General features: G+C 40.9%; 1 protein-coding gene across 14 annotated transcripts in view; it reads right to left on the reverse strand.

The window, feature by feature from the left end:
- The window catches only part of PIK3CB (phosphatidylinositol-4,5-bisphosphate 3-kinase catalytic subunit beta), a 131,804-nt gene that overhangs the window by 22,058 nt on the left and 85,949 nt on the right, over nucleotides 1-23,797 (reverse strand). For 13 of the 14 annotated variants that reach the window (XR_006102830.1, XR_006102831.1, XR_006102829.1 and 10 more), the window contains 7 exons: nucleotides 22,814-22,935; nucleotides 21,258-21,401; nucleotides 13,460-13,559; nucleotides 9,661-9,839; nucleotides 8,426-8,535; nucleotides 8,015-8,093; nucleotides 486-653 (listed from right to left, as the gene is read on the reverse strand). Coding sequence is in view for 11 of the 14 variants with exons in the window: in XM_042457165.1 (XP_042313099.1) it covers nucleotides 486-653; nucleotides 8,015-8,093; nucleotides 8,426-8,535; nucleotides 9,661-9,839; nucleotides 13,460-13,559; nucleotides 21,258-21,401; nucleotides 22,814-22,935 (902 nt within the window). In the remaining 3 variants the exon portion in view is untranslated. The remainder of the gene's footprint in view (nucleotides 1-485; nucleotides 654-8,014; nucleotides 8,094-8,425; nucleotides 8,536-9,660; nucleotides 9,840-13,459; nucleotides 13,560-21,257; nucleotides 21,402-22,813; nucleotides 22,936-23,797) is intronic. The other variant, XM_042457166.1, reaches the window with a different exon arrangement.

Consider the following 23,797-nt stretch of genomic DNA (forward strand, 5'->3'; position numbering starts at 1 on the left):
TCTGTCATCATTGTTTTTGTTTTCTTAATATCTAACTGTAACTTTGCCTTTGCATTTTCTTTCTTCAACTACTTTCTAACTAGTCATTCTAAGTCCTGCTATTAATGTGGTGTCATCTGCATATCTTAAATTGTTGAAATTCCTTCCTCCAGTTTTCATATGTCCCCATTCTCTAGTGCACTGTAAAGTGCCATTCTGTCCTCTAGTTCACTGCCTAAGGCCTAAATCCAAATCTAAATCCAGCTATGTCTGTTAGCATGAGACTCCATGGAACCCACTGACACTGTCTGCACTGTCCCAAAACTGTTGTTCCAGTGGGTTTCCAATTCTTCTCAAATAGGTTTTGAGGTCTTAAGTACCCTCAAAAGAGGGTGCCAGACTCTGTGTCACTCTTTACTGCTGGAAGAGGGAATTCCGTCAACAGAATAACCCTGTCTGATCTCATTCAAGCTTAACAGTAAATTAATTAGCATGTACCAACTTACCCTGTGTTGTTTTCTTTCAGCCAGTTTAAAAGAGCATCTTTGTTGAATGCAGCAGCAGCAGCAACATTACTGCTATTTAGCTGAATGTCTGCAATTGTCTCAGAAGTAGAAACCACCTCAATTAAGCCAGAAAGATCTCCTGTCGCTAAACAACCATAAGGCAACATCCTAAGAAAATAAAGAAATTATACATAAATCAGTAAGATCTAAACAAAAACAACAACAGGTATAGCATAGATTAAAATACAATATATAACAAAACAAATAAAACCATTTAAATACATAGGTTAATAAACATAGGATTAAGATGACCATTACATATTAAAATTATCCAGACATAAAATTAAAAATATACCAAATTAAAATTCACAGTTTAAAACTGATTGGGTAGGTTTGCCAGAAGAAATAGGTCTTTACTACTGTTTTAAATTCACACAGCATATGTCAAATCTCTCCTGGCAAGTTTAATGAGCTGCAGCAACAAACAGGCTAATCTGAAAGACAGGTGTTCAAGGATTAATAAGTCAAAATTTTACCACTGTTCAGCACTGCATAAAGACACAATGGAAGAAAATTCACTGCCATGAACTTGTAGCATTTTGACAAAAGGTGGCACTATTTCCTTTATTCTAAACTGCTACCATCTTAAATGGGCAAAACGTATTTGAAAGAATGAACAATTATTTCTCCTCTATGGAAAGTATTTTCTGTAAAATATTCATAGAAGCAACAGGCTGAGACCATTATCAAATTGCCACTTCTGAATATTGTGAAGGAAATCAACATTCAAATACATGTGCATTATTCACAACTACAACTGACTGGATCTTGACATCTTAAACTCTACTACTCTTTGGACTTAAATAGATTAAAATGTTCCAGCTATTCAGTTGCCAGCTAGGGAGTCCATGCCAAAAATGAGAATTTAGTACGGAATGACTTAAATGGTACTGTGGATGGACAAGGGTTTGGGACTGGATATTTCCACTGAGTGTTAATTCTTCAATTGTGTTCTTTTAGGACTAGGTGTTTTCCATGGAAAAGTTAGCCATCTGGAACTTCTGAGCATAAATGTCATAAAGTATAACTGATATCTGCATTATATTAATAGGAAGGAGACTGTCTGGGGTTGGAAATAGATTGAGCAGGGTACATTCTCAAATTATTTAGGTAAACCTTGTGGAGGACTGGGAAATCTACAATCTAAAGGAACTGAACCCTCCCCACAAGGCATCTGTCTCCATCCTTGCTTCTGAGAGGGAGAGAAAGGTAGGCCTTCCCATCCGGCCTCACTAAAGGAACTGAACCCTCCCCACAAGGCATCTGACTCCATCCTTGCTTCTGAGAGGGAGAGAAAGGTAGGCCTTCCCATCCGGCCTCACTAAAGGAACTGAACCCTCCCCACAAGGCATCTGTCTCCATCCTTGCTTCTGAGAGGGAGAGAAAGGTAGGCCTTCCCATCCGGCCTCACTAAAGGAACTGAACCCTCCCCACAAGGCATCTGACTCCATCTTGGCCTCCGTGGGGGTGAGAGGGTGGGCCAATGCCATCAGGCCTATCCTTAAGATACAGAGCCCTCAGTCTGTCCATCTGCCTTGGTCCAGGCCTCAGAGGGAGAGAAGAATGCTGGACCTGATCCCCTTCCCCTCAACCATTCCCTTCTCCTTTTGTGTCGTTGTCTTCTTAGATTGTAAGCATGAAGGCAGGGAACCGTCTAATTAAATGATTTTATGTACAGTGCTGTGTAAATTTAAAGCGCTATATAAATAAAGCTTAATAATAATAATAATAATAAAGTTTAATTTCCATGAACCTATAGAAGTGCTTCTCAGGTGATCTGATCCAGAGGACTGGCAATTATTATTATGCAATATGCCAGGGACCAGCACTATATTCACCCCCACTGGATGCAACTGTTTCTTTATTTCCTGAAAAATTGCCAGGGATCAGCTGTCACTGGCTTTGAGTAGTCCTGAACTATAGTTTATGCAAAGTATATCTAACAGAGTGAAAGAAAGCATAAAAAGGTGAATGTGGGGCAGAGTGAACACATACCAGATTTCTATTGTAAGTAAGTATATAGGTCTGGTGTATATTCTCTTTGTTCTTCATCTATCTTTTAAAACTTCCCCTACTGTTCAATTCAACATTTCCCCAAGCAATTAAAAGTGTCCCAAGCCATATCCTGTATCCAGGAGATTACACCCAACACCAAAGCTTCTGAAATTTTCCTCTTTCTCTTCAAGAAGTAGGGAAGAGCTTTTAGAGCACTGGTCACAACATGGCAGGTTTTGCTTGGTTAAAAGTACACTGCTTCTGTCTATTATACTTTGTGAAATTCCACACACACATACACCACTTGCAGTTTGCACTAGGCACACTTCCAACAACTTCCCCTTCAAAAGCAGGCTACGATGAAAGCAGATCAGCCCCCAGAGGATGATACCATTCACAACTGAGGAAAAAAACATCCTCCTCAGAGAGACAGTTTGACAGGAGTCAAGCTGGGGACAAATCCTCAGGGCCCTGTCCACCTCATCCTTGCCTTCCACATCTGTCAGTAGGATCCTTTTACCCTACCAAAGAACTATATAAAGACTACTACTGACTGACAGATCTACTGACAATCTCAGAAATTACTGCTATTTCTTTGCTGCAGCAGTATATCTTCTGCAATGTTCTCTTAAGGTCCATACAGACTGTCTCTTATCAGTTCAAGCTGTGCAGCTTTCAAGGTGTGCAGTGTGGTTTGGTGCTTTTGCTATGGCCAAATGGGAAAGTGGATTTAAAGCAGCTCTCTAAAATGGTAGATTTAATGTTGGGAGGTCAGTTGGTTAAAGTGGAGGAAGTAATTATCATGAATTTGAAAATGCAGAGCCCTTCCTTTTCTTGAAGTGGGGAAGCAATTAACTTAAGTGAGCATGAATTAATCACTATAAGCCTTCCTTGGAACATGGAGCAGTTCTCTTTCTCAAACACAGGAGAAGATTTCCAAGCCTCATAGTACTCCCTGACTAGCCACTTCCAAGTCTCTATGATGCACTATTAGTCCACCAATAATCATAGAGTTCCCGTTGCTTTCAAGAGCTTCTTGTGCTACAGTTACTGAGTGATTGCTGAGTAATCAAAGTAAGGTAATTACATTAATGATCCTCTAGCTAATTACAATTAAGAGTTGATTAAGGTTTACATTTATTTATTTATTTACATTTTAATTAAAAAATAAAATCAAAGTGTGATTATGACCACTTTGCTGAAATATTTTATGCATGTATGTGTGTATGTGTGTGTATTTACTTATTTGTTTTATTTCTATCCTGCCTTTCTCCCCAAAAGGGACCCAAGGTGGCTCACAATATAAAAAAAATAAAACAACATGTTTAAAAACAATTAAAATAATCTAATTAAAAACACTAGGAGGTTAAGATTTAAACCATACAAAAGTTGAAAACATAATTTAAACCACTCCCATCACCTGCAATAAAACCAGGCTTGTATCATTTTAAAAAGCTTGAATAAAAATGTTTTTGCTTGCTGGAGAAAGGCCAACAAGGAGGGGGCCAGCCTAGCCTCCCACAAAAAGTAGTTCCACAGGGTGGAAGCAGCTACCGAGAAGGCTCTCTCTCATGTCCTCACCAGGTGAGCCTGTGATGGTGGTGGGTCTGAGAGAAAGCCTTCTCCTGAGGATCTTAGGACCTTTTCTAAGTAGTTTGTATGGAGAGATACGGTTTCTCAAATAGTCTGGACCTAAACCATGTAAGGCTTTATAGGTCACGACCAGCACTTTGAATTGTGCTCAGAAATGAACCGGTAGACAGTGATGCTGTTTCAATACAGGAATACAATAAAATGGCTTTTGGTCTCAGTGTAGTTACCCATCCCTTGCTGTTGTGTGACAGGGTTGGTTGCTTATGGGTTGATAAAAGTCAGAAAAGACTTGAAGGCACAAAGCAACTGATTTTTTTTTTAAAACAAACTAACTGAAAATATATGGTAGTTTTTGTATGCTTTCAAGTAATTTCTGACTTATGGTGACCCTATCATGGGGTTTCCTTGGCAAGATTTGCCTTTGCCTTCCTCTGAAACTGAGAGTATGATTTGCCCAAGGTCATCCACTAGGTTTCCATGGCTGAGGAGGAGTAAAATCCTGGTTTCTGGAGTAGTCCAGCACTCAGACCACTACACCATGTTGGCTCTCATTATCCATCCGTGGCGTCAAGGTATTATCAGAAAAGCAGCTTCATTCATATACCACTTCACACCACTTCTAAACAGTCTGTAAGCAGTTTACAACTGTAAGCTAACTGCTCCCATCAAGATGGGTATTCATTTTAGCAACCTTGGAAGGATGCAAGCCTGCGTTGAGCCTGAGCCCCTGGCTGGTATTGAACTCACAACCTTGTGGTTTGTGAGTGAGTGGCAGCAGTACAGGCATTTAACCACTGTGGCACCAGGGCTCCTCAGTATGTGTCACTACAGGCCAGGTCACAACAGTTTTGTTTTTCATAGGAATGAGTCATTTTGATAATGTTGGAAGATAAAATATTCTTCTGGTTAATGAACATGGCTATTATAATGGGCAGATACACTTAGGTAGATAGTATTCACTAGATGCCATAGCTTCAGAATTTCCTTCTTCATTGGAAAGGAATACGGGAGTAAGTTTACATTCTCAGTTAGAAAATTCTTGAAGAATGTAACTTTCTCAGAATAGTTACAAAAGTGCAGAATTTTAATAATTACAGGATGACTTGCACATTCTGATTTGCTTGTCTACAGATTTGTATTCCTTCACTATCTTTGACTGAGAACACATTCAATACTATTCAGGTAACTGCATATTGAGGTTTTTCAAGAAAATCTTGGGTAAGTGTCTTCCAGAAAAAGTAGAGAAATCCCACAGCAGGACTTAAGGCTCCTATATTTTCTCACAGGAGAATAATATCTCATTATCTATGGTGCAGTGACATCAGCTTGACTGAGTGGGATCAGATTAGTCAAGGGCACTGGCAGAAAGCCCATCTGAACCACCATTGCAGGTGCTGGCTGATTTAACTCTCCCTATCAGTTTCTACCAATGCAATCAATGGTATGTATCAAAAACATGTGAGTCTCTGCTGGTGTTGATTTAGCCCATTTCTTTATTCTGGTTCATCATTTCCTGAGAGGTTTTGTACATAACCTTTGCACAGCTTCATCCTCTTCCATTTCCTTAAGGCAACCTCAGATAAGGGTGACTCAGAGAAAGTGTTTCTAATAAGTCTCCCAGATTCACTGCTTATTGCCAAGCGAGGTGTGTGGGCTGGGCTTGATTTATAGGCCCCACCCTTGACCCTCCACTAGGGAGGCAGCAAATGCAGAACTCACGATCAATTTTTTTTACAGCTGTCAGAGAGGGAGACCCTGCCCTAACTCTTGGCAAGAGTTAGCATCTTATTTGTTAAATCAAAATAAAATAAAAAAAAAAAACTCAAAATATTTTTCCTGTTTCCAAAGAGATGGTAAATCAGTATTTGACTTTGCAGCAAATGAGTGCACATCTGTTTATCCTGAAGAAAATAATATACTTCCTGAACAAATCTATCTTCTTTAAATTCTTCTGATATCACAGACACAATTAAAGGGAACCTTCTCATGAATAGTATATTTGCTTGATGGGTCACTTGTTTATAAATATCTTTCTTATCTGTGTGGGCTATTGCTGTGTGCTTGGAGTTCATTCTGGTTTGTTAAACACCCACAAAAAATATTTTAGAGATGATCTCAAGCTCACCACCTGGCATGTCAGAAATACACTTTCTATTCTTATAAAACAACACACACAACAACAATTAAACCATCTTCCAAGCCTTGCACAATTACAGAGAGTAAAGAATTAAGAATATAGCTTTAAAAAAGTAAATGTCTTCTGTAAGAAAAGACAGGCAAGGAGGGATGGGAGACAAATGACTAGACACACATTTTTTTTTTTTTTTGGATTTGCATTTATAGCAGATAACAAAAGGAACACTGAGTCAATGCAGTGATAGTGAGTGACAAAATACTAATTCCATGTTAAGATCATTACTAAAGGTATCTAATGTAAGAACATTTATTCCTTCTTCTTTTCTTTCCAGGGATTTGGGAACTCTGCTGTAAAAGCCACTGTGCATTCCCACCCTGCAAAGAGCAGCCTTTTGGTTTTAGTTTTACAATGGTGTAAAGATCCGGCTGATGTTTTAAACAGGCCCACAGTGGAGAAGGGAGGAAGGAGCATTGTCAGCAATAGTCATATCTAGAGCCTCCCGTACCACTAGGGCTAAGCAAGTCACAGAAGATGAGGTTCATTAACAATGGTTTTTTTTTTTTTTGGAGGTGCACACTGTAGCATTATGAAATCTGGAACATGTGACAACTATCACAATATTATAGTACAGAAGCTCACTTTATTGGTTTAAAAGCCAAAGGTTATATGTAACACCACAATATAGGAATAAATATATACAGCTACTTCTTTTGTTCAGTGCTCAAACAAACTGAGGAACTGCAAACATCCTAACAGAAGTTCATCCACCAAAAAAAATTGCCTATCAAGGTAGGGTCAATTTATATCTTTATGCCTGCCATTCCTCAGCACACATGTGAAAAGCAGTAAACTAGTTATTTCCACTAGATGTTTACTATCTCAGTGCTTAGGCAATAAATGCTTTGTAGATGAAGCAACTATAATGAAGTCACCTCCCTACATATTTTCTTCATGCATAACAAACGCATGAAGGGTGACTGACTCAGGGAAAGCTACAACACTGCGTCATTTCTTTGCACTACAATAGTCAAGGTAGCCAAGCCTTGTACTGACATAACACTTCACAGCTGTGCAAGGTCTTTCTGAAGTCACACTCTATTTTGACTGACAAGGTGAAAATTAGCCTTAAATTGTTATTCCTATTGTCTTGTCTCTCTTCATTCGTCTTTAATTTATAGAAAAGAAACTAGGCTTTTGATTTTTCTGTAGACTGACAAAGGTCTTGGGATCTCCCTCTTTCATTTGTCTTAATATGCTTTCTCCTTTCCTACATTTAAAGATGTTTATACTAAGAAGCTAGGATTTTTTCAGACAATGCAATTAGTAGCTTTTAATTCATCCTTTAATATCCTGTCACAAAATCTTTTTTGCACCATGATTCAGGAATCTGGAAAACTGGGACTTCCTCATTTAGTTCAAGAGGCAATGATCTGAGTCAACATTAACAATATTTATTTATATTCTGCTTAATCTCAGGGAATCCAAGTGGATTACAGCAGTAAAATAACATACAATTAAAAGAGAAATGCATTAAAAATTCCACAATCCACAACTCTCCCCCCTAACATGAAAACACTAACATAAAAAAAATTAGAACAATCTGGAATCTTTACACAAAAGGGTAACATTTGTGTGGCCTTGGGAGTTTAATATTAATTAAGTTAGTAACAGGACATAAAATATACATCCAAAAGACAACAGGTTACAAAGAACACAGAAATTGTGCAACTGTAGACAATCTTACCGTAGATCTAGACCAGCCTCCTTCCAAAGTAAATCCATCAGGCGTAACATCTGGAGCGTCAACATGTCTTGCCTGAGATCTAGAAGAAAAGAAGATATGATTTCATTAAAAAGTAGCTGTTAAGTAATTTGAATTAAAGGGTTTTAAAAACCAAACAGTGTTATATGAACTGCAATATCAGTGGTAAATTAAAGGAAAGTTTTTCAGTCTGCTGCATAGGAGAGTTTAAATGAAGTCAGCAAGAAATTCCATTTCCTTTCCAGGCTGCTTTTGGCTACAATTTGTACTAAAATAATGGGAATACTCCAATACATCTTTGTTCATCAAATCTATGAGATTCAGGGTTAAAATGTTGGGGTAATTATTGAGGATAAGATGAAAATAGTAACAGTAGAAATCTTTTCCCCTTACCATCTCCATTTTTAAAGATGATTCCCACCAAATCTCCACCAAACACTTTGTTATTGTACACTATCCACAAAGGCTTCATTTTAGAGTCCATGTATTTACATTTCTCCACACTAAAATGAAAAGTGTAATAAATAATTATTGGTGAGTTAAGTAAGGAAATCAACAAGCCACAAAATGTAGAAGAATGGAATAACTCTGATGGTAATTGCATAATAAAATCCAATCATTTGGACAAATGCCTTGCAAAATGCTCACTTTGCTGCTACAATATCAGTTACACTTACACCAGAAATTGGCATGTTACTTGCATAGATCTTGAATCTATATCTGGCAACCACTAACTACAAGAAATCAAACAATGATTCATATTTACTCAGAAAATACATTTTATCCTTGCTATAAAAAATCAGTCAATTTTTACTTCATGCTGAAAAGGTTCTCCTGAACAGTGCTACTCATAGTGGTGGTCCATTGACCAGTGCCAGTTTGTAAGTTGTTGGCTGTCGGTCGACAGTAAGGTTTCACAAAAGAAACAACTGTAGTCAATGGGCATAAATATGCAAAACAGGGAAAACACCCTGCTGGTCTCTTTATACTCACTACAGTGAAAGAAAGATGCTGCCAGTAAGGGCCTGAACAGACAGGCCAAAATAAAGCTGCTTTGGGTCACTTTGGAGGTATGCTGTTTAAATGACACATGCATTTTAAGAGGCCAGAAGCTGTGCCAAAGCTGCACTCCAGTCTTTAGGACTGGAGCATGGCTTTGGTGCAGCTTCCGGCCTCTTCGGATACATGCGTCATTTAAACAGCATACCTCCAAAGTAATCCGAAACAGCTTTATTTTGGCCTGTCCGACCCCATAGTCTGTTACTTTGAGCACATGCTCTCTCTCTCTCTCTCTCTCTCACACACACACACACACTCACACACACAGCAAGAAACTGTTAATTTAAAGGTGGCACATTATTACTGGAGCTAGTAGGAGTATACAATGAAGTACCAGAGTTAATCACAAACAGTCCAAACTCAAACTGACATCTTAACCTTAGAAAGTCAAAGATTTGCTTACATAGCTAGGCTGAAGCAAGAGGGAGTATCAGCACATGAAAAAAATGCTCCCTTTTGTGCCAACATGTCTGCTAAGAAAGACAGCCAACAGAAGTCAAAGAGCAAGAGCCTTCTGCCTATCTGTTTCCACCTAAGCATATGTGGAAGCAGAAAACCACATCACTTACTACAGTTCTGAAAGCAAAACAGAAGGATTCAGAGGGGACTGAAGATCAGATAGGGCTTCTTTGTATGCTCTTTGTTTTAAACAGGTGTGCATTGCTTCTTTTCCTTTAGCTCTGCTTTGCTTCATGGCATTCAGTTTTATTAGATTATTCAAAGTTTTCATCTTGTTCAGTGCTTCGACCTGAAATAAAAAAAAAAAATAAGACATGAATTCCTAAATCTTTGCATAGTGAAAGGTCAATGGACGATTTAAGTCATAAGTATTAATTTTTTTTTAAAAAAAGACAATTACTGCCCATATACAGAGTCACTCCTCTTCCAAGAGGTAAAAACAGCTTTTACTGAGTGCCTTCATCTGAAGGTATTTTTATACCTCAAAGAGAATGTCAGTATTTGTGAGGTGTAAAAACACACCACACCCACAAGACTGTGCTTGTCAATACATAATGTGGGGTATTGCACCATATTTATACATTCAAAGCCAGAAAACACATGTTCAAATGAGGTGAAACATTCTGAGCAGCTGTTAGCCTTCCTAGTGTTTTTATAAAATGTTACAAAGATTAATGCAACAGATTTGTCCTGGCTGTTGTCTGTTTTTTTAAAAAACACAAAAATACAAACAAACCCCAAAATTGTGTATATTTCAGGTGGCTAAAATTCAGGGACGTTGGTTACATTTATGACAATGCCATAAAATGTCTACCTTATAAGTTTCTGTGTGAATTCTGCAATGTGACTTTATAGGACTCAAATGCCTACCAAATCTCTACCATCTTAGGTTAAATTAAAAGGTACAGGTTTTCTCTGTTATGGAGTCAAAGAGCCAGTGTTGTCTGAAGATGAATGCTGTTACCTTTCCACTGAATTTGTATCTATTTATCTACTTGCATTTACATGCTTTCAAACTGATAGGTTGGCAGAAGCTGGGACTAGTGACAGGAGCTCACCCCATCATGCAGCACTTGGGTCCCAAACTGCCAACCTTCTGACCTTATGAGTGTCAGAATTGGTGTCTTAACTACCAAGCCACCATGTCCCTCCATTTTAGATTAGAGTTAACCAAAATATCCTGGGAATAGCTAAGGCCTCAGACAGTGTCAAAATTCTGGCAGAAAAGGTTCCACTCCTACTAAGACAAAAATTTTGTTTTGAATCTTCCTTAGTATATATATATAAGGGGCATGGCTGCAAACTGAAAGGCTTGATGAATCAGCAGCCAAATGTTCACAGCAAAACAAACCTACATAGCCCCAAATATACAGTGTACTTAAATCTCTGATAGGCAGAATTCCTTTTCAAGCCCCTGAGTCATTGCAGCAAGATATTCTCTTACTTTTAATACTGCCACTTAAATTCAGTAAAGCATTAAAAAGTACAGTAGCAGTTTCTGACAATGCTGCAGTGGTTTGAAGCCTGAAACTGTCTTATGGATACAAGACAGGATGTGGTGGAAGCTGTATGGGGTTTGATTATGGAAAATAGGCCAGAGAGACCTGTTAGGTCAGCCATCTGTCAAAACCAAAAGCTCCTTGTATTTCCACAATTCCAGGAGCTGTGCAAACATCAGCAACAAGGGAACAAAATGCAACCTGTGCTGGACAAACAGGAACTTTTTGAAGTATTTCTACTTTGAATTTCTTCCGTGTTTGCACAGTTGGGTGGGGTTTTTTGCCCTTTCTTTGACTGCACTGACATGCATTTCCTATAAAATGCCCAGAAAATGTCACAGCCTCCTAAATCTATTTCCAAATAGTTTTAAGACATACCCATTACTTTTTAAGAGTTCAAATAGTGAAAAATACATTTGCTTTTGACAATGGAAATAAAAAAATAAAGACACTATTTTCAAATACTCCAATGATAAATCATTTTCTTTTGCAATACAGATACCATTAGAGTTATTAATATGATACTGAATTAAATTAACTGAGGAAAAAACCAACAAGAACATTTAAAAGTACTATATTTACCAGTCTCCTAGCAATTATAAGAAACATCATTTTACAACTGATTTAGTTATAATTATTACTTGTTTGTACTACAGGAATAGACTATCATCACTACGTCAGATGCTGTATAATCATAACACAAACACAGTATTAGAGGACAGAGCTTTCACAGGCAGAACAGCTGAAACCAGCAGAAAGGGAGCAATGTTTCCCTCATCACTGCAACACCCCATGTGCCCCCCAAAACAGTCTCTGGAAAACTGTAAACTCTCCAAAGCTGGTTATAATGTAGCAAACTGCAGGAGGGGAAGGGAAGGAAGTTCCATCAGCAGAATGCTTGATTTACCACAGAATGTGTAGCCCAAAAATGAGAGACCTCTGACTGACTACAGCCATTACACCGGCTATCAACTTGGTAAACACTTTATACATACCCTCTTTCCTCACTGCTTAAAAGATCTGCAGAGGCTTACAGATTGACTTCATTGTGGAGCTGTAAATCTTCCCTTTTCGCTTTTGAAAAAACTTTTTCTGAGGGACCACCTACTTCCACATGACCCTGCCTACTTGACATTATTTGAGTAGCACTGCCCAAAGTATTCTGAATTAGGATGGCTCAGAGCTGGGAAAAGTTTATTTCTTTTAACTGAAATCCCAGAATCCCACAGTTACCATGATTAGTGATCCTTGACCAAAATGTCCAAAAAGATTTCCAAGGGCTGGAATGATTATTAATCAATAACAGCATCTTGACTATGACAATATTCTACTTCTTCCATTCCATTTATCTCATCATACAGCTCCCTGTTCAGCACACAACTCCCTCGCTGCAACAGAACCATAGGCTGTATGTTCATTTCCAGGCAGAATTCAAAATGACTGTTGTGACCTTTAAAGCCCTAGTCAACTCAGGTCCAGGTCATCTGAAGGACTATATTCTCCTATATCAGTCTGCTTATGTTTTGAGATCCTCTATGAAGGGGCTTGTCTCTGTCTCACCATCCTCACAGTTATGTCTGATAGGAAAACAGGGCAGTACCTTCTTGGTGGTTGCTTCCAGGCTCTGGAATTTCTTTCTCAGAGCACCTTTTCGAAAATAGATTAAGACATTTTTATTTTGGCAGGTCTCTGAACAATGACTGCTTAAGGAGACTGTGTCTTGCAAAACTGTACTGTACTGTCTGTGTTTTGTTTATCTGTTGTTTTTACTAGCTATGTTTTTAAACTGGCTTTAATTTTATGCTTAGTTTAATGATTTACTTATCTTTTGTATCTCGTATATTTTAGCTAAGTTTCTTATAACTGTTTTAAGCTGCCTTGAGTCTCAGACTGGGGAAAAGGTGGAATATAAATAAATATAATTAAAATAAATAATGATAATCTTAGTTAGATAATTTTTAGTTGTGGTTTCAGGGGTCTTAATACTTTTGATTATTTCAGCTGGTATACTATTGTATTGTTTTTACAATATACCACTGTAATCTCTAAATCATATTTACAATGTGATACTGTTGAATATGTGCAGTCCTTAGGATTTTGAAATTTAAGTAAACATGGGCGGTCCTTAATACATCACTTTTAAACCAACATGAGATTAGGTTTCCCATGGTGTTTTCCACATTTCTGAGATGCAGATGTGAAAAAATACAATGATGTATGTCAGAGCCATACCACATTAGTCATACACACACATTTCTGTAACATGGGAGCACAACGTGAAGCACTCACTTGTCTGGCCATGTGCATAAAAGTGGGCTTCTTGAAATAAGCGTGTCATGCATTAAGTTGTCTTCATAAGCAGTTGAAATATAAGACTAACATGAAGGTAAGGTTTTAAAACAGCAAATACCTGTTTAGAAAGTACTTTCATGTGAGCAATGCTTCCACGGCAGTAAGCTTCAAGTATCACGCCAAACTGCACTGAAATTGCAGGAATATGCACTTCTGATCTACAAGAAAAGATAATACCCCGCCATGTATGAATGATCTCTTAGAGCCATTTTATGCTTAAATAATTTTTTGATGGATGTAAGTAACTGCTGTACTTAGCAAGAACCACAGAGTTGGAAGAGCCATTATGTGTGCTACAAACACACAAACAAATTAACTCAAACCCAGGTGTGTATGTACTCATTCATATGGAATAGCCTGATACACTTGTGTTCTAAACTCCTTTGCAAAACAGCTCTTGATCCCAGTTTCCAAGTTAAGCACCTATCTCTCGAATAATCTATAGAAATGAACAAAGTGTGTAGATGTTAATCCTGTGATCTCCTCATTTGAAAAAGAAAACAGAGAAAACAATGAAAGAAAATGTCATTGTGTCTCACCTGAAAATTCTCTCTCTTTTTCAAGGTAGCACATGTGTGCGCGCACACATGAAAGTGTACATATATATGGTATGCCCACACAGACAGTTAGCTAGAGGAGAATTCCACTAAATCCAGGAATCCTCGCCGGACCACCACCGCCGCCAGAGCTGCGCCCGCCAGAGCTGCGCTTTCTGCCGGGCAGCCTCCTCCCGGGGTGTCGGAGGTGCACATCTGCGCACAGCCCCGGGAGTGCCGCCCACGGACTGAGGAGCACCGCAGCGGGACACTTTTGGGACTCTTTGGCCTTGGCGTTTGGCGGCCAGAGTGCATGCGGGGCCTTTAAGGGACACCTGGGGGGAAGCCAGGGAGGAGCCCGCCAGGTGAGAGCGGCGGGTATAAAGCTGGGTAACCGGACCCTCCCTGACACGCCCCCTCTGCCTCCTCGCCGGACCACCGCCGCCGCCAGAGCTGCGCTTTCTGCCGGGCGGCCTCCTCCCGGGGTGTCGGAGGTGCGCATCTGCGCACCGCCCTGGGAGTGCCGCCCATGGACTGAGGAGCACCGCCACTGCGCAACTGCGCAGTTGCGCAGCTTTTTATCGGGTTAGGGAGGCTTTGGGTTAGCCCGAGAGCAGAGGATGCCTGGGGTGGCTAACCTCTGCTCTTCAAATGGCCATAGAGGGGTGGGGGGAGGTTGTGGATGCGGGGGATGCATGGGCCGGGGAGGAAAGGGATAACATCATTATGAGCGGAGCTCCTATCGATGTAGTGTGGGGCAGGGGGAGGTATGGCGGTGGGAGAAGGGACTTGCGTTCCAGGGGAAGGAGAGATCGATGCATCATATCTATCTCTCCTTCCTGTCCCCTTCCCAACCTTAGGGACCTGAGGGTCGCTCCAACCGTGCCACAAACCCTGTCGCTGCTCCTGTGCAATGCCAGATCAATAAACAACAAGACCCACATCCTCCACGATATGCTGGAGGATCAAAAATGTGATCTGGCTTGCATTACCAAGACCTGGCTTGGGCCTGAAGGGGACGCTGTGTGGGCTCAGGCCCTGCCTGCCGGGTTCTCGGTGAAGGACCAGCGCAGGTTAGGTGGGCGGGGGGGGGTGTGGCCTTGATACATAGGAACACCGTGTCCTTCACCAGGAACCACATCCGACAGACGTCCTATATCGAGTGTATTTACCTGACCCTAAAGGCTAGGGACAGTCTAGGGATTCTACTGGTGTATCGGCCACCCCGTGCATTAGCGGACTCCCTTAACGAGCTGACACAGCTGGTCGCTGAACTGATATTGGAGACGCCCAGGCTACTTGTCCTGGGTGACTTCAATATCTCCCTCACGACCAGCTATGTTCTATCCAGTACGGCTCGGGAATTCATGGATACCATGACGGCCATGGGCCTGTCCCAGCTGATACAGGGTCCTACGCATTGTGCGGGTAATACTCTCGATCTGGTCTTCTGTTCGGATGCGGAAAATCCGTGGGCGGAAATAGTTAATGTTTCCCCCTTGTCATGGACGGATCATTTCCTGGTAGAGGTGAAAATCAAGGTCTCTACCCAGATCCCCCCCGGGGGTGGCGGACCTATTAGGATGGTCCACCCTCGAAGGCTGATGGAACCTAAAAGGTTCCAAGAAGCTTTAGAGGGGCACATGGTTGGTAGTGACGGCGATTCTGTTGATGCCCTCACCGGTATCTGGAATACCGGTCTCTCTAGGGCTATATACAGCATCGCTCCCAAGCGCCCTCTCAGGCCTGCTTCCAAGTGTAAGCCCTGGTATACGGAAGATCTCCGGGCAAGGAAGCGGGAACTGCGACGGCTAGAGTACCGTTGGCGGAAACACCTTTGCTTAGACGACAAGGCTCTCCTAGACCAACTGTTAGAGGACTACGGAGAGGCAATACGAGCAGCAAAGAACTCGTTCTATGGTGCTCGTATTGCGTCCGCAGAGTCACGTCCAGCAGAGTTGTTCAGAGTGGTCAGGGAGCTAACTCAGCTCCCTCCCACCCTGAACCAGATCCTTGAACCTTCTAAGGCCTGCTGTGACCAATTTAATGACTTTTTTGCGGATAAAACCTCTCGCATAAGCGAAGGTCTTAATGCTGACATTCAAGCAGAACCTAGAGTAGAGGTATACGGAGCCTCCGTGGACTCTATTAAACTGGATCGGTTTGAGTCGGTGAGTACCGAGGACGTGGACAAGATCGTCGGAAGTGTTCGGAAGACAACCTGCTCTCTCGATCCCTGTCCCTCGTGGCTAGCGGCCCAGGGGGGACTGGCGGTAACTTTATTGTTACGCCGGATCATTAACACATCTTTGAGGGAAGGGCAATTTCCATCAGAATTAAAATCAGCCATTGTAAAACCTATATTAAAAAAGCCCTCCCTCGACCCCCTGGTACACAATAATTATCGGCCAGTTTCGCTGCTGCCATTCTTGGGTAAGGTGATCGAGAGGGCGGTTGCGATCCAGCTTCAGACGGTCTTGGATGAAACTGATTATCTCGACCCATTTCAAACTGGCTTCCGGGCGGGTCACGGGGTTGAGACGGCCATGGTCGCCTTGGTCGATGATCTCCGTCTGGACATCGACGGGGGAAGCGTGTCCCTGTTGGTGCTCTTGGACATCTCAGCGGCTTTCGATACCATAGACCATGGTATCCTTCTGGGGCGTCTGGCAGAGGTGGGAATCGGGGGCACTGCGCTCCAGTGGTTCCGCTCCTACCTCTCCGGGAGGTCCCAGATGGTGCAGCTGGGAGACGTGTGCTCCGACGAGAGGCCCCTTGAAACCGGGGTCCCTCAAGGAGCCATTCTGTCTCCCATGCTATTTAACATTTACATGAAACCGCTGGGAGAGATCATCCGGAGACATGGGGCACGGGGTTATCAGTACAGTGGTACCCCGGGTTACGAAATTAATTCGTTCCGCGGTTAATTTTGTAACCCGAAATACCTTCGTAAGCCGAATTCCCATAGGCGCTAATGGAAAAATAGCTCTCTGCTGCCCTCCGGTGGTGGAAAATAGCGCCGCGGTTTTTTCGTAACCCGAAGAAACCTTCGTAAGCCGAAGCAATAAATCCCTATGGGATTTTTTCGTATCCCGAAAAATTCGTAACCCGGCGCATTCGTATCCCGGGGTACCACTGTACGCTGATGACACCCAAATTATCTTCTCTATGTCTCTGACTGATGCAGTGACTGAGGATGGCATCTCTCCTCTCGAGGCCTGTCTAGAGTCAGTAATGGGCTGGATGAGGAAAAACCGACTCAAGCTGAATCCAGAGAAAACGGAGGTACTTGTGATAGGTTCCCCTGGTCCAGGAATGGCGGTGGTTCCACCTGTCCTGAATGGGGTCACGTTCCCTGTGAAGGACTCCGTACGCAGTTTGGGGGTGCTTCTTGACTCGTCGCTTCACCTGACTGCTCAGGTGAATGCGACGGTCAAGAGCACCTGTCATCAGCTTCGGCTTATTCGCCAGCTGCGTCCATACCTGGACCAGAGGGACCTAGAAACTGTTGTACATGCTCTGGTAACCTCGAGACTGGATTTCTGCAACGTACTCTACATGGGGCAACCCTTATACCAAACCCGGAAGCTTCAAATGGTGCAGAACATGGCAGCCAGGCTGGTCACTGGCGTTTCCAGGGCCAGCCATATAACACCTGTGCTGAAAGATCTCCATTGGCTGCCCATCCGCTTCCGGGCTCAATATAAGGCGTAGGTGATTACCTATAAAGCCCTAAATGGCTTGGGCCCAGGATTCCTGATGGACCGCCTCTCCCCGTATATTCCGTCCCGCACCCTCAGAACATCTGGGCAGCAATTACTGAAGGTGCCTGGGGCCAGGCTCTCCTCCACCATGAAGAGGACATTCTCCATCGCCGCCCCGGCCCTTTGGAACACGCTGCCCATTGAGCTCCGCTCATCAACCTCCCTGGCCCAATTCAGAAAGGATTTAAAAACCTTTATTTTCCAACAAGCATTCCCCGATTAAAATCCTGTGGGCCTCCCTCCTCTTCCGTGGCCAAGAGGTTTGGCTAATGGGGCTTTTAGCTTGTTATTTTATTGTATTTACCTGTTCGATTGTTTTTTATTGTATTGTATCCACATTGTTTTAATATATGTTGTGAGCCGCCCTGATCTTGGGAAGGAGCGGGATAAAAATAAAAACTTTATTTATTTATTTATAAGCTTTAGAAGAAATCTCCTCCACTTCCCCTTCCTCATTATGATTAATTGACTACAAAATGACCAAGAGAAACAGGAGTGTAAGTCCATGCCTGCTGAGCAAAACATCAAAAAGGGTGGAACTTCAGTTGTGGGAATCAGAAAGGTGAAGGAGAGTAGGGCAGACTTTACCCAAATTTTAGGAGACATTAGTTGGTCACAGTTTTAATGCCTGGTCTCCACTCTTTTGTACAAAACATAGGTTCATGGAGACACTTGATTCAATGGGAGAAGTCAAACTGGAATTAGAAGATCAATACTGTACTGTGATAAAATAGAAGGCTCTTGGATGGAGGTAACTCACTTACTAAATTGGGGAATGGTGTCTCCCTTTTTCCTCCTTGTGATTGGGAAGAAGAGATTAAAGCTAAGAGACATCTATTACACCTTCTCAGGAACTGATGGGAAAGTAGATTCAGGCTAACTGGTTGGTGGTTCTCCTGCTCTCTCCTCAGCAGGATGTGATAAGGATGGTTTGGTGCGAGGGGAAGCTAGCAAGCCCTGCATGAAATACTTTGTGATGCTGATCTGAAGTGGAAGGGGCATCTGGTCCCATTTCATTTCAATATTGAAGATTCAAGATATACTAGGAATAGGAGACCTGACCACATCAGCAGGATGTGCAAGTGGCTTAGTTATAATCACCAACAAATGACACAAAACATATTCTGTCTCCTATGCAAAAACCTATGTGGAATAGGGCCATGAAGGAGGGTTACAAAAAAGCTAAAAATATTTTATTTACAAATTGAAGCCAATGTATACAAGTATGGATTGAATATGTCTATAGATTGTAGTCTAATTGCTTATTGCATCACAAAAACAAGCTGACACATAGCAAGAGGGAAGCGGCTTACCTGTCCACATGATGAAGTAGCACTTCCGTTCTCCTTTTAGAGGGAGACGGTTGCAAAAGCATGCCTTTTGCCAAACAGATTTTTCTACTATGACAAAAGACACACTTTTATTACTTTCTCCCTTGTGAAGAGAACCAAAATGCTTTGAAAGCATGTGGAGGCATAAGGAGACAGCTGTTTTTGTCTCACTGTGTGCTGGCTTACTTTTGTCATGCAATAAGGCTTTAACTAATAAACCTATTAGTCAATCTATGCAGGAAAAAGATCATTTAGAATACCTCAAAACACCATCATGGCGGCAGCATTATGCTGTGGGGATTTTTGCTCTTGGCAAGACTGGGAAACTGGTGAAGACTGAAAGCAAGGCAGATGGAGCCAAACTGAAGGAAAACCTTCTTTTTTCTGGGATTGGAGTGGAGATTGACTTTTGACTAAGACAATAAATTCAGAAAGTAATACTAGAGTGGTTAAAACATAGGCCTGAATATCTTAGGTTCTTCAAATGCAATGAGGAATCTGCAGGAAGACTTAAAAGCTGATGTTCAAGAGTGGTCCCCATCCAAACTGACAGAGCTGAAGTAATTTTTCAAACAAAAATGGACAAAAAATAAAAGATTCAAATACAGAAAGTTGATAGACATTTCCCCAAGAAGACCTACAGTTTTAATTGCCACAAAAGGTCCTTCTACAAAATACTGAGTCACAGAGGTAAATACTATGGAATTAACACATGACAGCTTACTTAACTTTTGTGGCCCAATAAAAATACTTTGTACCTTGACAGTGCTGAGTTAGTTGTGTATATTAAGTGGTAACAATACCGATTAAATCCATTTCACTTCCAAGTTGTAAAACAACAAAATCGAAAAATGTCAAGGGTGTGTGTGTGAACACTTCTTCAAGGTACTGTAAACACTTTACATTTATACAATTTTAATAATTTATAAAACTGATGCACAATTTATACTTATCATTGTTTGAAACAAAACAATAACAAATAATTTGTTTAAGGTGTTTTCAGTTTTTCCAAAATACATCCAAAACTTAATCCACTCAAGGACTTTTGTGTATATAATTATGCTTGAGTATCATTTTGCTGAATTGGCAGCCACAAGCATATGCTAATGGTGCATCTAGTTGGCCATCCAAAGAGAATCCAGTCAGCACTTTCACTGATTTAAGTTGGATGCACATTTCCATTCACAATCTTAGGAAACTAGTCTTGTATTTATGTCTAAATGTATCATTTCATTCTTGATTATATCTGTCTGTTATCCTGCCCTTTGGTGAATGGGGCATTATAAATAAATGTTATTGTTAAACCAAACTTATTCTCAAATAGAAGTTTCTGAACTTTCCAGGTTTTCAAAGGGGCTTGCTGTCTGGAGCTGCCCATTTTTCCTCCGAAGGGAGCCCACAGTAATCAAACTGCATGGGCTCCCTCCGCTCTGAAAAGAACCCGCTAAAAGCGGGTTCTTTGGGGCAGGCGGGTGGGGTGGATGTGATCAGTGTGCCACTGGCGCACTGTGATGCAAGTGCAGTGCCCAAAGGTGTGGATGCGGTGCTGCACCTGCATTGTGCATGCGCGCCATGTGTGGATAGCATACATGGCACAGTTCATATGTATTAGGGTTCCAAAGCATGCAGATGCCGTGTGCTCTGGAACCCCAATTTCGGCGCCAACATGGCACTTTCAGCTTGTCTGTTTTGGGCCTAATTTAATGATAATACATCACCTGCCTCTCCCAGAAAACACCAGGGACCAGCAGAGACACTCTGGAGGCACAGGAGCCCAGCTGTTCCCCCCCCCTTCTTTCCCCTATGGTCCTAGAATTTAATGTTTTAAGATTATGTATCATTTATATTATTTTTAGGATTGGGATGAGGGGTTGAGAATGGGGATTATTTTCTATTTGACTTGTTTTGTTCATTTATTGCTAAGTAATTTGCTTTGTTAATTTTATTGCTGTTGTGAATTGCTATATATTTTTTGCTATTTATTGCTATTGTGAATTGCTTCATTATTTTATTGTTGTTGTTTATTTGCTTTGTACTTTTTTATTGTTGTAATCCACCCTGATTCGTTGTGCTTGGGCGGGCTATAAATAAATCCTTATTATTATAATTTAATGAAGATGCTACTGATTCAATAGGAACTAAACGTTTGGAATCAAGACTTTGCCACAAGGATTTTGTGCAAGAAACCATGTCTTTGGAGGCATGAGGATATCAGTGAGTCTTACCTTAAATGCCAAAACAGCATCTGTCCTATCCTTCTATTTGCCATTGCTTTCTCTAGCAGGAACCTAGATAGGGCACAGTCGAGAAAAGGTTCATATTTCAGTACTTGCACAAGCTGCAGAAGATATTGAGCAAGCTCTTCGTCACTGAAAGAAGATAAAGAAAACTGGGTAAATGAGTTTAATTGTGATGGAAGATGCACTAAATGGAATATATTAATTATAGGAAAGAAAATATGCAACACAAAATGCATTAAAACAGAGAAGTTAAGTGATTTATAAGGCAATATAATATACATAGTTAGTAAATGGTATTAAAAAATAGAACAGAACTTCTTTCCAGATATTGAAAGCTATCAACAACAGCGACAATATTTATCATCATTCATTGGGAATCCTTCTGGCGAAAGGCTGCAAAAAGAATTAATATGAGTCACTTATTTGCCTTAAGAACTGTCAGGCAAGTTCACTAATCCCAGTGTCCAATCTCCTGTACTTGTGGCATCTATATAACAATGTAGTTTGCAACTGATCAAGTTAAAATGAATGTGACAAGTAATGATTATTTCAAAACAAAAAATAGTTAATTTGTTTTAAAGAAACTTTTGAACTACTACTGGTGACAGAGCAAACTATTTTAATAGTGGCTACTATTTAATAGTGGCTACTATTTCTTCTTCTTCCATGCATCTCATAAAAAAATATTACAGTACTACTGCTGCTCTACAAAGGCACATCAACAAAAATCACCAACAAAACAAGTTAGGCTTTATTTAGGCACACCAGAATATGCCCAGAATTAATTCAAAAACATATAAGGACCAGAGAAACAACAACATTTCAGAGGCCTATCTAGCCCTAACAGAGCAAACTGCCTTGTTTACATTTTGAGGAAGTCAAAACATTATGTTAAAAATCTAGCCTTGAAAAACCCCCCACTATTAATCACATTCAGTGCACTTGAGAAGTCAAGGACATGAGGAACATAGAAACTTTGCCATTGATAATAACTGACTTTTTCCGGGAGGAAAAAAAATGCATTAAAACTCACTAATATATGTACTCTAACTAAAAAACAAGAAACAAGAACAGTTCCTTTGAAGCACCCACTTTTCAATACCTGTTATCAAACTAGATCTACACATGTAATTGCATGCTCAGAAGAAGGTCCCACTGTGTTTAATGGAACATTTTCCTAATTTGTATAGGATTACCACCATAAGATATTACACACATATAACTCCATTCTAGGAGGACCCTTTGAATGGTTCTTCTACTTCACCTCTCTCTGTATCCTCTCAACATGATAACATTTGTCCCAGATAGCAAAGGAAGACGACTTCTCAGTTAGACACAGTTCCCCAAAGAAGGATCACCCACTTTTACTCCCCTGATATTAGCAGGAGAGTGGAATGATAACTGGGCACACATGTCATAAAGGCAGCTGACTTCCTAATTGGAAGGATGAATTTCAATTTGTACTAAAAGTCATGGTTTCTTGTTGATGATACACTCTGATTGTTGGATTAACAAGTGTAACAAGAGACGGCAAGACTCACCTCATTTGCCTTAAGCAGCTCACTGCATATTCCCTTACATATTGATCTGGATAATTGAAATCCAATAATTCTAATGCTTCTCTGGGAGGCAGTTTGGACCAAATTTGAAGAAGAGCCTGAAGCTGTACAGAAAACAGAGACATAGTTCAAGAGCAAAACATAAGAGGTGTGTTTTAATATTTTCCCAACAAATGAAGGGGAAATGTGCTTAACATGAGCCATAATTTAATTTTTTGGCAGTTCTAGGTGAAACCCACTTTTAGCACCTCATTTTCATGCTGCCTGAAGGTACAAAGGAAAAATTACTCCAACTCTCTTGTATAATTGCTTTTTCCTACAAGCAAGGATGAGAACAGTTTTGAATGCAGCTCGTGATGAAGATAAGATACCATCTCCATATTAGAAAGAATTTTCTGACAGTAAGATCTGTTCAACAGAGGAATACCCTCCCTCGAAGTGTGGTGGAGCCTCCTTCTTTTGAAGGTTTTTAAAGATGGCTACATGGCCATCTGTTGAGAGGGTTTTGATTGTGTGCTCCTGCATGACACAGGGTTATACTGGATGGCCCTTGTGGTCTCTTCCAACTCTATGATTCTGTAACAGATGAAAAATATTTGAAAGAACACTGGACATTTGGTTGGTATCAGAGCAGGCACTCAGGTTTACCTAATACTTTTTTACGGGAAGAAGTGATGACATCTGATGGCTAGCATCCAAAATATAATGTAGCTACCTAAACTGTCTGTGTGACCTTCTGGATGCAGACAATTTAGTTCAGCCCTGTGGAATTTCACATTCTTGAAACCTTGGCAATGGCTGGCAATTAATATAGCAAAAAGCCTAGCTAGTTTTGCATGGGGAACTTTCATAAATATCATCCTCTTTTCTAGAGAAGGTATGAAGAGGTGTTTGAGATCTGAAGGTGAAGGTGCAGGTTGGTGGATGGGAAAGAGAGAGAGAGAAAGAGTGAGAGAGAAGATAGAA

The sequence above is a fragment of the Sceloporus undulatus genome, chromosome 3 (genome assembly GCF_019175285.1).
Source record: "Sceloporus undulatus isolate JIND9_A2432 ecotype Alabama chromosome 3, SceUnd_v1.1, whole genome shotgun sequence".
NCBI classification, from domain to species: domain Eukaryota; kingdom Metazoa; phylum Chordata; class Lepidosauria; order Squamata; family Phrynosomatidae; genus Sceloporus; species Sceloporus undulatus.